The sequence below is a fragment of the Melanerpes formicivorus genome, unplaced genomic scaffold (genome assembly GCF_026170545.1).
Source record: "Melanerpes formicivorus ecotype bairdi unplaced genomic scaffold, bMelFor1.0.p_v2 SCAF_3, whole genome shotgun sequence".
In the NCBI taxonomy this organism is placed as follows: domain Eukaryota; kingdom Metazoa; phylum Chordata; class Aves; order Piciformes; family Picidae; genus Melanerpes; species Melanerpes formicivorus.
In genome coordinates, this window is record NW_027142355.1 from 12345308 (window position 1) to 12360686 (window position 15379).

A 15379-nucleotide genomic window follows, 5' to 3' on the forward strand; every position below is an offset into this window, starting at 1 on the left:
GCTGAGGGAACTGGGGTAGTTTAGCCTGGAGAAGAGGAGGCTGAGGGGAGACCTTATTGCTGTCTACAACTACCTGAAGGGAGGTTGTAGCCAGGTGGGGGTTAGTCTCTTCTCCCAAGCAACCAGCACCAGAACAAGAAGACACAGTCTCAAGCTGTGCCAGGGGAAGTTTAGGCTTGACCTTAGAAAGAAGTCGTTTGCAGAAAGAGTGATTGGCCATTGGAATGGGCTTCCCAGGGAGGTTGTAGAGTCACCATCACTGGAAGTGTTTAAAAAGAGACTGGATGGGGCACTTAGTTCCATAGTTTAGTTGATGAGATGGTGTTGGGTGATAGGTTGGTCTTGATGATCTTGAAGGTCTTTTCCAACCTGGTTAACTCTATATTCTGTATCTGAACAAAGTGAAGATTAGGCCAACAATAAATACAGAGCAAGTACTTTTAATGAAACTGACAAAAAACAAGTCAGCAAAATGAAGAAAGCAAACCTCAAAACTTTGTCATACAACACAATTTTTAGCAGAAGGAAGGAAATATTCTGCTATTCTCCAAACACTGTGGGCCACCTTATGGAGCACTGCTACACAGATAAATGCATTCAAACTGGGACACATTTGGAGGAGAGCTACTGCAATGAGATCTGAAGAACTCACCCATTAAAGAGTGAATAAAATGCTTTCATTTGTTTAGCCTAGGAAAAAAAAGGCTGAGGAAGAATATGCTTGTTTGAATAAGTAAGAAAGTAGAAGGGATGAGAGACTGTCAGTTTGCAGTAAAAAAGAACAGTAGCCCCAAGGTGAAAGATGTAAACTGGCCTTTTAGGCTGGAAAATAGAAGACTGCAGGTCCTGAAACAGCATTTGCGGTATTGTTTCCGACTCCTTCTCTTGTGGATCAGCTCAGCCTGAGCTGTCCCTGAGGCATCCTTTGGACCTGTTCACAAAACTCACTCAGGAAGGGACACGTGGCCCTGGGCAGATGACTCTCTGCTCAGCTCACCTTGAGGACAGGCAGCTTTATCCCAGTATCTACTTTAATCTTTTCTGCTGGAATTTAAAGAGCTTTCCTTCTAATCCGGTCCCTAGTGGTTATGGAGAACAAAATCAGGCTCTCTTTTCTGTGATGATGTTTTGCATCCTGCATGCACTGCTTCAGATCTTGTCACTCCTGAGCCTTCACACCCCAGCCCTTCCCAGGTGGCCCAGCCTGTGCTGGGGACTGCAGCCCTCCTGCTATTGTACTGCTGGAGGGCCTAGCAGAGCAATATCTTATGCACCTGTCAAGAATATTTATTTAATTTCCTAATTTATGATAAATTTCAGTTTAGTCGGGCTCCAATTTCCTTGTTGTCATTGGCACTCACTGAGCAATTGTGACAAAGAGTAATTTTGGCACAAAGACATGTTTCTCTGGAGAGAAAAAGCAAATTTTGGTAAAAAAATTGACAGGGAAAGATTCAAAATTCCAATTTTCACTTCCGCTCAACTTAATTTGTTTGGTCAAATGTGAACTTTGGTTAGAGGTTCAAAATGTGTCTTAGATTAATGTTAGTAAAAAGTAAGCATAAATACTTAGTTACTAGCTTTCCAGAGTGACTACTAATAGATTTCTTTTTCCATTATCCAGTTATTTTTGTGTACATATTAAACTGATTTGACCATTTGCAGGAAAAGAATTGCATAAAAGCAATTTTACCTCAGCTCAACCCTGAACAAAGGCAAGATTTATCATAGCTGAGAGATGGTGCTGTGTGCTGGGTTGCACCCATCCTTGATGGGGGCTGAAAGTACCCAGCCCCGAGGTGGACATAAGAAACTTGATCCAGAGAGAGACTTGGGTTTTGCCCTCCCAGGAGGAGAAGTCTCCTGGGTCAGAGGTAGTCTACCCCACTCCCCCTTCCTGACCAGCAAGCCTATAAAAAGGGGAACGTCCCTGCTTCGCCTTCTTGAGAGAGGTCATGTGCTGCTGCTGCTTGCTCTATTTGACCACGTGGTGGGGCCCTACTTTCCAAGCTGCATCCACACTTTCTGAAGAACTGAATCCACTTACATCCAGGGAATAAAAAGCCATCCAGGCTTGGTTTTGTATATTTTCCTATTTACCCTTATCCCTTACCTTTGTAAACCCTCCCTGTTATTGCTATATACTTTTTTGTTATTGTTGTTTCAAAAATAGCTCTTTTACTTCCAAACTGATTCCAGACTATTCCCCTACCTGATTTTGTTTTACTTTATCTTACCAGGAAAGCTGGGGCGGGGAGGAGGGGGGAAGAATCTCTATCTGTTACCATTTAGGCTTTTAGACTCTGGGTAAAGCTCAAACCAGCACAAGCTGGTATACTGGTACTTGATAAATGCAACACATTAAAATGCAGTTCTCATTCATAACACCTGAAGTACAGCATCTTATAAAGCAATTCTTAGTCTGTTTTCATGTAAACATTCACAAACTTATCACAGAGAGAGTGCCTGTTTGTTGTCTGCCGGGAGAGACAGGGGATAGCCATGCAACAGTCCACTCCCCTACAAGGCTTTGCAGGCATTTTCACCTCTTTTGCAATAGCTTGCATCTTGAGAAGGGATGATTCTGAAAGTTTCCTTATAAAGTAGGAGCTATGGTTGGACTCAATGATCTTGAAGGTCTTTTCACCTAAAAAAATTCTACTATGCTATGGAACCTGTGGGAAATTGCTCTTCAGCTCTTCTCAACAAATGTCAAAAATTAAAACCCTTTGCAATAGCACAGGTCACCAGCATCTAGGTGCTATGAATACTGTGCTGTAAATAGTTTGAATGCAGAGACAATTAGCAACATCATTAATTTACCAGAATCACAACATTGTGTTTTCCTTCCTTCTTCATCTGTTGGAGGAACTCTGGCAGACCTGCGTAATTCACTTTATCATACGTGAAGTCCAGGCGACGTTCCATGTAGTCAATATCATAATGCTGGACATCCTAAATATTTTAAAAGTAAATATTAGATTAAATTTTCAGCACAGAAAACACGTGGACCTGTTGGAGCTGGTCCAGAGGAAGACCACAGAAATAATCAGGATGAAACAGCTCTCCTACAAGGAAGGGCTGAGAGAGGTTGGATTGTTCAACCTGGAGAAGAGAAGGGTCCAGGTAGACCATAGAAGCCCCATCCCCAGAAACACTCAAAGTCAGGTTGAATAGGTCTTTGAGCAATCTGATCTAGTTGAAGATGTCCCTGCCCTTTGCAGGGGGTTGGAATAGTGTGGTGAAGGATCAGAGCAAATACTTCTCCACACTGCTTAAGCAGCACACTCTGGTTAGAGTACAGTTCAAAGATCATATACTGTTCAGGTAGTGCATAAAGCATTGTAAGTCACTATGTTTGAAAGTGTAACCTACTAAGCAGGTACAAGACAACCCACACAGGATAAACCTTACCAAGGGTAATCAATATTCGAAGCCTATACTTGCCCCTGGGCAAGGGGGTGGTAATGTGGTGAAGGCACCATATGCCCCAAATATTGTAGAACTTGTCCCAAAATGTTCAGCCACATTCCTCCTTCCACCCTCCTTTCCAGAGTGGGTACTCAGCCCAGAGCTGAGAGGAACAAAGACCAGGGAACCAGCCAGATGGCATAAACAACCCCACTTGCTTTCTAAGGGGTAAACAACAGCATGCACCCATCGCATAGGATGCTCATGCCCATTGGCTAAATTCAGCCTCGAGAAACCTACAAGTATTACCCCAGTTTGTAAACAAGTTACTCTCTCTTTGCTACTAAGCTTCATAGGCACCAAGCTCCTTGCTATTGCTTCTATCAAGCTCCCATCATAAGCATACTACTGGCCTCTGCAGTACAGAGAAGAAGCCAGCAACCAGGAAGAGCCACCAAACCCCAGACTCCGCAAATCTGCAAAGGAGGGTCCGTCGCTGAAGCTACAGACAGCGCTGTATCGACAGTCCCACCGGATTGGAAGAGAGCCCGCCGTATCTTAAAGAGGACTGGACCCTGGAGGCTGACTGCCCAGTTAACAGGGGAGGATTAGCTCAAGTTTCGGCAGTCCAAACGTCTGCCACAGCCTTAAACCAGCAGACAACAAGCCACAACCGTGTGTGCTAAAGCAGGAACAGCACCTAGCCGCATTCTGCGTAACCCTGCCGTTCGTGGGGGGAGAGAAAGGGAGCTGCCACTTGTGCCTGCTCCGCAGTCCTGTAAACACCAGGGCAAGTCAAAGCCGGGACTACCCATGAGAGAGGGAGTCCCACCAGCTCACTGCGAGCCAAGGGGAAGCCGCTGCCACGGCTGTGGCTGCGCCTCTCTTCATCCAGAGACACAACAGGCTGACCCCCTCGGGACCACCTGCATCGCCTCCCACAGGGGCCATACCCCAGCAGCAGCTCCGTGCCACCCCCTCTGCTTTCAAGCAGCAGCTCCAGGAGGGACCACTGCCCCCCCCGGCCAGCTCACCACATGAGGGCTGATCCCAGCCCCACCTGCTGCAGCACAGGATCAGACAGCCAAGTCTGCCTCCCGGGAATCCTCTGTTACAATTTTATTCATCTCACTTTGGATTGTAAAATTAAGATACACAGTGAAAAATCCATACTTACGTATGGGATATCATAGTGGCGCATGCGATCAACAGTTTCCTTTAAAACGTCCAGGCTGCCATAACCCCATCGGGAGAGATGAAATCCCAGGGACCAATAGGCAGGCATGTGTGGGCGTCCAATGGCCTACAGAAGGAATGAGGAATACAGAAATGCAAAAGGTGAGATGAAGAGTAGTTATTCTGAAACACCAGGAGAGGATTCCAGCCTGTGAAGATTAGGGCACAGGTATCGCATATCCACGAAATACCCTTTCCCTTCTCAGAACAGCTGCCTGTGCAGCATGCTTGGCTTCAAAAGTGCACTTCTTCTGGTGGACTCTTGTCCTTAGCAGAGGCTCTGAGTGAAATCCACACTGAGCATCACTTCTAAGAACATCTCTATGGAAGACAAGCGTATAAAACCCAGGCTAAATGAGGGTCTTGCTGAGGTCTCAGCCTCCACATAGCAGCATGTGCCTTCTCTTACAGTGCACATCAGTGGAAACCCATCTTGGAGTCTTGCACTCCCTCATCCATGGCAAGTCCACAAACACTTTAGTCAACAGCAGGCAAATTTCTAACACTACACAGCACCATTGGCTTTACTAATTTTTCTTGCTGCATCCAGCTGAACTAACTCATCAAGAGTTCCTTTGAGCTCTCTGAAGTTTTAGTTGTATTTACACACCACCCAGATGAAATTCAGTTATTTATGACTGTCTGCTCTTATTGCTAGCCCAAAGCATCGCTTTGCCAGACACTGACAAACCTCTTCAAGGTCAGAGTTACTGTTTAGTCCTGATCTTCTCAAATGAAACAAAAGGTAATGAGTTAAATATGATTTTACAAATATTTGATTTCTATTGGCTCCACATAATCCAACTGTAAACTGCATAAGGAAATGCAATTGAGAGCACAGAGGAGCAAGACATCCTGCTCTGCTTCCCCTGGTGAGAGCTGCTCTGCTTCCCCTGGTGAGAGCTGCTCTGGCAACCTGGGTCAAGCAGCGAGTATGTATCTGTTCCCAGAAATAAACTGAAATCTGGCATTGCCTTGTTAGTACTCACTGGTGTTTTCCAGGGCACATGTCTTGGAATCCTTACTCCAGTTTTAAACAGTTAGATCCTTTTGTTCAGTATTTCTAACATCCTTACGCACAATACATGAAAAATCAAGTAGCTGGTCAAGCACCCATAACTTCTTAACCAGTTGCAACTATTGACTCCCTTTGGCTAAATAGCTGTTCCTCCCTTATTTCCTTTGTGGATCTCCATAGTTAGATAATTATGCTAATATGTGAAAAAGAACAAAGCTTGCATATTGGCAGCTAAACCCCATCAACTGTAATCAAATAAAACAAGGCATTTCTGGCACTCTATTGCATTGCTAAACTCTTCAGAAAGCATAAAGGCACACCTTGCCAAGGGATTTTTCTCCTGTAACAATCTGACCTGGGAAAGCAATGTTGAACTTGAAATTGGCCTAAAATACTTCACAGATGCTAGAGCTGTTGGGATGTGCAAACTGCACTGGACAGAAAAACAGATGCAGGAGAGAACAGGGGGGAAAGCAGAGGATGCTTTAACCACTGAGACTGGAGGAACACAGAGCAAATTGCTTCCAAACTAGAATAGTTTGTGGACAGAAGGGAAACTTTAAGCACAAAGCATTACAAATTTGGCTACAGTGTGCTTTTGCTTGTTGAGATGCTGCTATCTCACCTAAGAAAAAGCAGGAGGAGGCCAGAACAGCTGGTGAGATTAGTGATTTGAGGCCCTCCTGGAAGAATGATCCAGATGAGCAGCACAGCTGCCCCATAGGCCTGCTACTCATCCCATTCCACCAGACTTAACTGTCTTCACCTCTTCAAAGCTTACTTCACCTCCAACTTAGCTGGAGGCTAAACCTTTCAGAGGAAGCAAGAGTAGCTGTCATCACCATGCTCCTGATGCAGCTGCACTTAGCCTTCACTGCATGCTGCTCCTGTGCCCCTGCTGGCAGAGGCCCTGGGCAGACAAAGGTGGCCTCTACCATGGAGGGGGAGGTCAGTGGGCAGAGACGTCTTTGCCACTATGTTGCCGTCTCACCTGGTTACACGCCATTATTTATTTCCACCTTTCCAAGATACACCTGATTCCCTAGACTATTGTTCAAGCTTTTCTGGAGCTTCCTGTGGAGACCTGAATGGGGCACAACAGCTTAGGACAGTCTCCTAGACACCCTGTGAACCAGCACTGAGGTGTCCAGCAGAGCATGGCAAGCCTCAGGGCAAGTTATCTTTTCTGCCACAACTGCACTCGCCCTGTTAAAGACTGAGAGACATGGGGCTGCTTATTCTTGAGAAGGCTGAGAGAGGATCTGAGGGGTGGGTGTCAAGGTGAAGGTACCAGTCTCTTTTGGATGGTGCCCAGTGAGAGGACAAGGAAAAACAGGTACAAGCTAGAACACAGGCGGTTCTGCCTCAATATGAAGAGACAGACACTTCTTCATGGTGAGGGTGACAGCACTGGAAAAGGCTGCCCAGACAGGTGGTGGGGTCTCCTTCTCTGGAGGCTTTTAAAATTTGCCTGGATGTGTTCCTGTGTGGCCTGCCCTAAGTGATCATGCTTTGGCAAGGGGGGTTGGATCTCTGGAGGTCTCTTCCAACCCCTAACATTCTGTGATTCTGTGAAGAGGCAAAGGAGCTTGTTTTAGACCAACTGAGGCTGCAAGATGAGCTCCATGAATCCCACCACCTTGTGCTCCTAAAGCAGATACACATTTTTCTCTTGTTTTCTCTACTGTAAACAAAGAGTGGCCTCTACAAACAAGGTTAAAAAGACAGACCAAAACAAAAGAACTCCCTAATAAAATAAGATGTTTCATGCACAAGCTTCCTCCCTTGTACAAGATGAATAGGAAAAACAAGCTGATAAATGTCAGTCCTGTGGCTGAACACAGAACCCAGTGCCCTGGCAGGATGTCTGTACAGCATTTGCTGCCTCTCCTTGAGCAGGCTGGGAAATGGGAACAGCTGTGGGGGTGACCAGCCTGGGTAGAGGCAGTGGGAACTGCTAGGCAGACCTGCTCCAGGTCCTAAGATACCCCGAGCTGCTCCTGGGGAGGACAGTCAGCCTGAAATATGGCAAATACAGTGTGGTTCAAGAATTGTATTTGCTTCTGTGACCACCTCAGTGGGGACTGGAGGTGAAATGAGGCCAAAAGCATGATGGCAAGAGTCCTTCCCAGAGGGCACATCCCCAGCACTGGCTTTGCTGAGGTTCAGCCACTCACCCTTACGTAATGGTGTGGTCTTGCCTTTGGACCTTAACTGCCCCATGGTGAGGCAGTATTTGGTGACAGCATTCCTTGAGGAGTTTGTGATTACAGCTGAACCAACTGAAGAAAATCTACCTTGCAAGCAAGATATTCAGTTTTAAAGCAATTAGTTCCCCAGGTTCACCAGATGCATCTATGGTGAGCTTAATTGAAATCAGCAGAACATTTGTAGAGGAAGGATGAAAACAGGGCAGCTGGGAAAACAAATGTTCTTTCTTCTAATTATGCTGTGGACTCTCTCTGATGGATCCCCCTGAAGCTTCCTGATAAAGTAACTGACATATGGTACCTACTCACAGATGGATCAGCAGAGGCAGGAATGTAATTTTGCAAACCTGAAAACTCATGTTGGATTTGATATATATTTAGAATCTAGTTAATTCATATAGATGGCATTCTGCATACAGATGATCATAAAATGCAGTAGGCAGAGAAAGGCTGCTTGGCAGAATTGACTCCCACAGAATAAGAAAAAGTAAATGAGGTATAGCAGGGGAGCTGAAGGAGGAAAACATAAGAAATGCATAAACAGCGAACATATGGGATATCCAAACTGAGAAAAAAAAAAAGGGAAGATATGGTAGTGCTGAAGCAGAAAAAAAACCCAGATACTATTTTCTGTTCCACAATTCCTCCTGCACTTGGTTCTTAAATAACTCCTGGTGTTGTTTAATAAATTCACTGTTAGCTTTTCCAGGTTTACATAACTTGGCATTATGCAGTAGTGGGTTTTTCAAATGCACCTGGGCACTGATGAATCTAGGAGGCAGCCTTTTGCAGTAAAAATAATGTTTGGTGAAAACATGCAGGCCTAACAGGTGAATTCTGTGCCCAGGAAGCAGGTGATCTGTATTCACTTTTCCTATGATTAATTATTGCACAAATAACATTATTATAAGGATCAAGGATAACAGCTAAGTTGTAAATGCTATACAGGAAATCTGGATTCTATTCTATTAACACTATGACCAGAAGATTTGATTCAAGAGAGATGGCTGAAGAGTTATGATGTATATATCATAGAGGCCATATAGATACTCTTTCCCATGGTTACAAAGGAACTGATATCTCCAGCAAAGCAGCTCCAATGGCACACATATCTGTATCCAGATCATCCTCTGTATCTGAGGCAGGCAGATGAGTGCTGTGGACACCTAGTAGGCAGGGAGTAATGTCCAATTAATGTCTATTCACAGAAGCTGAGCTTAGGAGAGCAAGAAAGACCCTGCAATTGCTCATCCATTAATAAAGTGCTCACAACTTCAGGAATCTAAAAAAAATTAGGGACTTTCAATGCCAAAGTCTTCGAAACTTGTTCTTTGCTGCACAAACACTTAGTCTTGCTTGGGGAACCTATAGATTCAACCACGAGACTCTCACAGTGGTCATCACTTCAAAACAAAGTTAGGAGACATGCATTATGGTCTCTTAAATCTTGTCATCAGATAGTTTGTGAAGAAATAGCAAATTCATGGTCTTAACTCCAACCAACAGCTGCTAAAGGTCCTTCTGTTGAACTCTAACTTTCCTGAGTGTCTTATTATGGAGAACCTATGCTAGTGCTATGCCCTGTAATTCTGTCCTGAAAGGCCACTAAGGGACTTAGCAAAGATGGTCTGGTCTTAGGTCTGTCTTCATCCAGGGTCATGAAATGTCTGAGCTCCTTAACTTATTGCTGCTTTTTCCCATTCCCCCTTCAAACTGGGTTGTTTACCATAAAAAGTGAGCTTTCTGCTTTGTAACTGTTCTGTTCACTGGACCTCTTCTATCATAGAAGGAGGATCTGATTATTGTAAAATGTGTGTGTGTGTATCTGTGGCAGGGCAGGATCATCTCTGATGTGCCAGAAACAGTGCTCCTCATGTCTGGGATGAGGGGCAGGAGGGGCCAAAGAATCAATTGAAGATTTCTCCTTCCCATTGCATGATGCTGTAGTGCAGTGGTGCCACTAGCAGGACATATCCTACAGCCCACCTCTGTTCCACACAAGACACAACAGGGAGGATGAGCACATCAGCATTCAGCCCTCTGTTCCCTTCTCTCTCCCTGCATTGCTCTTGGAGCCCTTTTAAAGCAGACTGGCCCTCAGGGGACACCATGGCTTTTTCTTCCACCTGTCCTCCTTATCCTGATGCACAGAGAGGCTGGCAGCCCTGGCAGAGCAGTCACAATCTTCCCTGATCGGCATACAAGGAGCCTCGCTCTTGGCACAACCCAGCTGCTCCTAGCTGTCCATGCAGCAGTGACTCTGGGCAACAGCCTGTGGGACAGCCCTGGATGCTGGCAGCCGCCTGGAGAGGTGCACAGGGAAAGCCTGCGTACTCCAGAGACCCAGTAAAGAGCTTTGTAACAAAGCTGTCTTGGCTTACTGGTTTGGAAGGAAATTACATAAAAGCACTAAGCAGAGCTAAGCTCCTAAATCTTTCATAGAAGCATGGTGGAGGCCAAGAGGCTTGCTCAGTTCTTGAAATGGCAATGAAGGCAACAGCACAAGATGTTTGAGAAAGGTGTGGGGCACTTCTTTCTGGACACAGCTTCCTTGCTCTCAACAGCCGTGCACTAGCTGGCACTGGCCACCCTGCCATACCCCTGGGACCATCCTGGAGAGGATGCAATGGGTGGTCCCCATGAAAAAGCCCCATGCAGTGACTCTCTGCAGACGCTTTCACAGGTGGGAAGCGGGTGTCATACCCGCAAGGAGCTTATTCCAGCAGAGTAGCCTGGCCCCACCATGATCCTGTGCAGCTGGGAGCTCCCATAACACCACTCCCCAGAGGAAACCCATTCAAACAGACAAAAAGACCTGAGGGATGCTGCTGAGTGGTGCCTTGCTCCTTTCCACCCCCTCTCCTTCCCCAGGGCATGACAATGATTGCCCAGGAGAGTCCTCTCAGCACAACAGAAAATACAATTAAAAAATAAAGCCTTTTCTGTCTCCTTCACCTTCCCACATATCTTTTACATAAAAGCCAACTCATTACCTTAGAGACTAATAATATGGTAATTGTAACATTTGTGAGCCTAGAATTTCAGGATGTTTACTGAAGTTATTATTTCACTGTGAAATTGTTACTGTGCATTCTTTATGATTCCCCAGAGAGCGGAGTGCAAACTTGAAGAATACATTTTTCTTGTCCTGGAATGTGACACATCTAGTTAGGAGACACCCACCATCTCCCTTTCACCTTGTTTTCTTCTCTCCACCTCCGTTTCCAGGGAGGCAGGGGTGGAAGTGAGCTGCCAGTACCCATCCGTTAGGGGGTGAGGACGCTTTTTTTTTTTCAGCTGCTGGCCACCTGCTAAGCCACAGAAATGCTGCCTTGGAACAGCAGCAAAACACACTGGAATGAACAAGGATGTCTCTAATCTCCATCACACTGCCACAGTGACTCCTCTGAAATAGGGGCTTTCATTCCAGGGATCACAACTGCAGCTGTCAAGGGAGTCACTTCACTTTTTCTTTCTTTGCTGGTTTCTTTTTGTTTAAATGTCAAAGTGTAAGTTCAAAACACAGTTTGCTGATTGACCTGTGTCACTCAGGTCAGAGGTGGCTGATAGAGAGGATGTGCAGAGGGAGCTGGAAACCTCAGTTACAGAGCAGTCACTCCCACTCAGGGATGCAGAGCAGCCTCCCACCTCTCTAGGAGTCACCACCTGAATCTCTGCTTGGCAAAGGAAGGTCTAGCACAGCCTGCTGACTTAGGAAGGCTTCCCAACACAGTGACATGAGCGAGGCTTCTTTTGATTTCTACCACCAAAACACAACCCAACAATATGTTCCTTCTTGGCTAAATCCTCTTTTCCCTGGGCCAAATCAGTGTTTTTATTCCCATTTCAGGAATTTTAAAACAAATCAAGCATAAGATACAGAGGCTTAAAAAATCCAGGAAAGAAAATATTATTGCTGAAAATAAAAGTTCAAGTCTCCTGAGCAGCAGAGGAGCAGGCAGAGAACAAGCACATGTCACAGCAAGCTCTGAATGCCCAGCTCCAGGATGTCTTAATGCAGGCTGCTCAGCACCTCCAGTTAAAGCTTAATCCTCAGGGTCTGCACACATGGATCCCCTCCCACATTGACATGCCCCTTCTCATATTTGTTCCACACTGTTTAGGACTGGTGCTGTTTTCTTTTTGCACAGAGCCTGGTTCTGAGGTGGCAGTTTTCTGTGCAAGGGTCCACTTAAAGCACCACCAGTCATTTAGTGGGCAGGAAAAATAGATTACTTGCCGTTTTTTTCTGGGTGACCCTCCCTGAATCAGAACTGCATGCAGGTATTCACATGTACCCTTGATCCTTTGGAACACACTGGGCAACTGGAACACACTCTTTGGAACAGCAGACAATATTTCTTTTTCAGATCTGTATTCTCCAGTGTGATTACATGGGTTTTCATTAGTAAAACACAGGCTGGTTCTCAAAAATCAACAGGCAATTCTACTGGCAAAGAAAGGCTTGAAGCTTTTGAAATTCATTCAACATCTCTGAAGTCCAGTAGGCATGAATTTCCTAAATACTCCCATCTCTGCTCTGCCTAGTTTGTTTCATCCATCCACAGTGTCAAAACTCAGTTATAGTCATGTGGTGAAGACTATGAATTACCATAGCCTAGAGAACAGTAAGCTTGGACAAATTTCTTTCTAACCATTGCATCCTCCTACTCTCGGTACTGAAATGCTGTAGGAAAGGCTAGAGCCATGCACTGAAAGCCCATATAGTCTGCTACACTCAAACAAGACGATTCACAGAAGCTCGAGCACCTCACAGGTTGAACATGGACCTCAAGCTATGGTTTTGTATGAGCAGATCAGGACAAAGTTTTGGCTGCACTGCGCACTGACACTATTAGATGCTGACAGGAATTTGTTACAAGGCACTGTCCTGTGTGCCATATGCACTTTTTACTAACCTCTGTGTACTGCTGAACTACGTTTTCAGGAGTTGGTCCAAGGAAGATGTAGAAGTCAAGGATTCCCCCAATAGTGCGGAAAGTTAAAGATGGATTTGGGCTCAGAGAAACATCTGGAAGGAAAAAAACAAGCAGGTTCTCAGTACAAACCAGGTCTGCACTATGTGTGGCAAGGGTTCAAAGGCACATCAGGGGAGGTTCAGACTGGACATTAGGAAATATTTCTCTACCAAGAGGGTGATCAAACACTGGAACAGGATTCTGAGAGAAGTGGCCAATGGCCCAAGTCTGTTACTGTTTAAGAGGCATTCAATGCCATTTAATAACATGCTTCAACTTCTGGTCAGCCCTGAAGTGGTCAGACAGTTGAACTAGATGATAGGTCCCTCAAGGTCCCTCCCAGGTGAGCTATTCTATTTTATTTTCTACTGTACTCTACTCAATCCTATTCTACTCTATTCTGTCCTATCCTAGGTGTATGCACACAGACCTTTACTGTACATAAATGCATTGCCAGGCATGGTGGCTACATGTTCAAGTCACTAGCCAATGCCTTTTGGGTAGTAGGATTGGATGAGCAAACAGGACCTGTATGTAGGTTAGCAGTTGCCCAGCGCTTCTGTAATCTCTGCTTTCAGACTGGCATTATGCAGCAATAAATCACAGAAACCCACACATGCTAGATTGCAGAGATCCATTTGTCTCAGTTTCATTTATATGAAAAGGAACTCTTGTGTTTAGAGTTCATCTCTGCTATTTTAATCTTCTTATTGCAAGTCATTGCCTGCCAGGAAAACCAGTTTTATAGACTGAGTGAAGTTTCCCCCCTTCCTGAATTTATACCACTGGATTAATACTGTAAGGTGACCATAGAATATAGAATAGAATAAACCAGGTTGGAAGAGACCTTCAAGATCATCGCGTCCAACCTATCACCCAACACCACCTAATCAACTAACCCATGGCACCAAGCACCCTGTCAAGTCTCCTCCTGAACACCTCCAGTGACGGCGACTCCACCACTTCCCCAGGCAGCCCATTCCAATGGGCAATCACTCTCTCCGTGTAAAACTTCCTCCTGACCTCCAGCCTGAACTTCCCCTGGTGCAGCCTGAGACTGTGTCCTCTTGTTCTGGTGCTGGCTGCCTGGGAGAAGAGACCAACCTCTGCCTGTTTACAACCTCCCTTCAGGTAGTTGTAGAGAGCAATAAGGTCACCCCTGAGTCTCCTCCTCTCCAGGCTAAGCAGCCCCAGCTCCCTCAGTCTCTCCTCATAGGGCTTGTGTTCCAAGCCCCTCACCAACTTCGTTGCCCTTCTCTGGACTCGCTCCAGCAAGTCAACATCCTTCCTAAACTGAGGGGCCCAGAACTGGACACAGTACTCGAGGTGTGGCCTAACCAGTGCAGTGTACAGGGGCAGAATGACCTCCCTGCTCCTGCTGGCCACACTGTTCTTAATGCAGGCCAGGATGCCATTGGCCCTCTTGGCTGCCTGGGCACACTGCAGGCTCATGTTCATCCTACCATCAACCAGCACCCCCAGGTCCCTCTCTGCCTGGCTGCTCTCCAGCCACTCTGACCCCAGCCTGTAGCACTGCATGGGGTTGTTGTGGCCAATGTGCAGAACCCGGCACTTGGATGCGTTAAATCTCATGCCGTTGGACTCTGCCCATCTGTCCAGCCTGTCGAGGTCTCTCTGCAGAGCCTCTCGACCCTCTAGCAGATCAACACCTGCCCCCAGCTTGGTGTCATCAGCAAATTTACTGATGATAGACTCAATGCCCTCATCCAGATCATCAATAAAGATGTTAAAGAGGATGGGGCCCAGCACTGATCCCTGGGGGACTCCGCTACTGACTGGCTGCCAGCTGGATGTGACACCATTCACCACCACTCTCTGGGTTCGGCCATCCAGCCAGTTCCTAACCCAGCTCAGAGTGCTGCTGTCCAAGCCATGGGCTGACAGCTTGGCCAGGAGTTTGCTATGGGGGACGGTGTCAAAGGCCTTGCTGAGGTCCAGGTAAACTACATCCACAGGCCTCCCCACATCCACCAGGCGGGTCACCTGATCATAGAAGGAGATCAGGTTGGTCAGGCAGGACCTGCCCTTCCTAAATCCATGTTGGCTGAGCCTGATCCCTTGGCCATCCTGTAAGTGTTGTGTTATTGCACTCAGGATGACCTGTTCCATGATCTTGCCTGGCACTGAGGTCAGGCTGACAGGCCTGTAATTCCCTGGCTCATCCAACCGGCCCTTCTTATGGATGGGCACCACGTTGGCCAGCTTCCAGTCCTCTGGAACCTCGCCAGTGAGCCAGGACTGCTGAAAAATGATAGAGAGTGGCTTGGCCAGCTCCTCTGACAGCTCCCTCAGCACCCTAGGATGGATCCCATCTGGTCCCATGGACTTGTGGGGATCCAGGCGGCTGAGCAGATCACCAACTACCCCATTTTGGAACAGTGGAAAACTATGCTGCTCCCTGGCTCCTTCTGCCAGCTCTGCAGGCCAGCTGTCTGGAAGACATTCTGTCCTGCTGGTAAAAATTGAGGCAAAGAAGGTGTTAAGTATCTCTGCCTTTTCCTCAT

The 15379-nt window shown here is 46.3% G+C and overlaps 1 protein-coding gene across 1 annotated transcript in view; it reads right to left on the minus strand.

Annotated features, from left to right (window-relative positions):
• The window catches only part of LOC137460848 (sucrase-isomaltase, intestinal-like), a 65989-nt gene that overhangs the window by 34243 nt on the left and 16367 nt on the right, over positions 1-15379 (minus strand). Inside the window, exons 7-9 of the mRNA XM_068170918.1 lie at positions 12795-12907; positions 4589-4714; positions 2824-2955 (exon numbers count right to left, since the gene is read on the minus strand). Coding sequence (XP_068027019.1) covers positions 2824-2955; positions 4589-4714; positions 12795-12907 — 371 coding nt within the window. The remainder of the gene's footprint in view (positions 1-2823; positions 2956-4588; positions 4715-12794; positions 12908-15379) is intronic.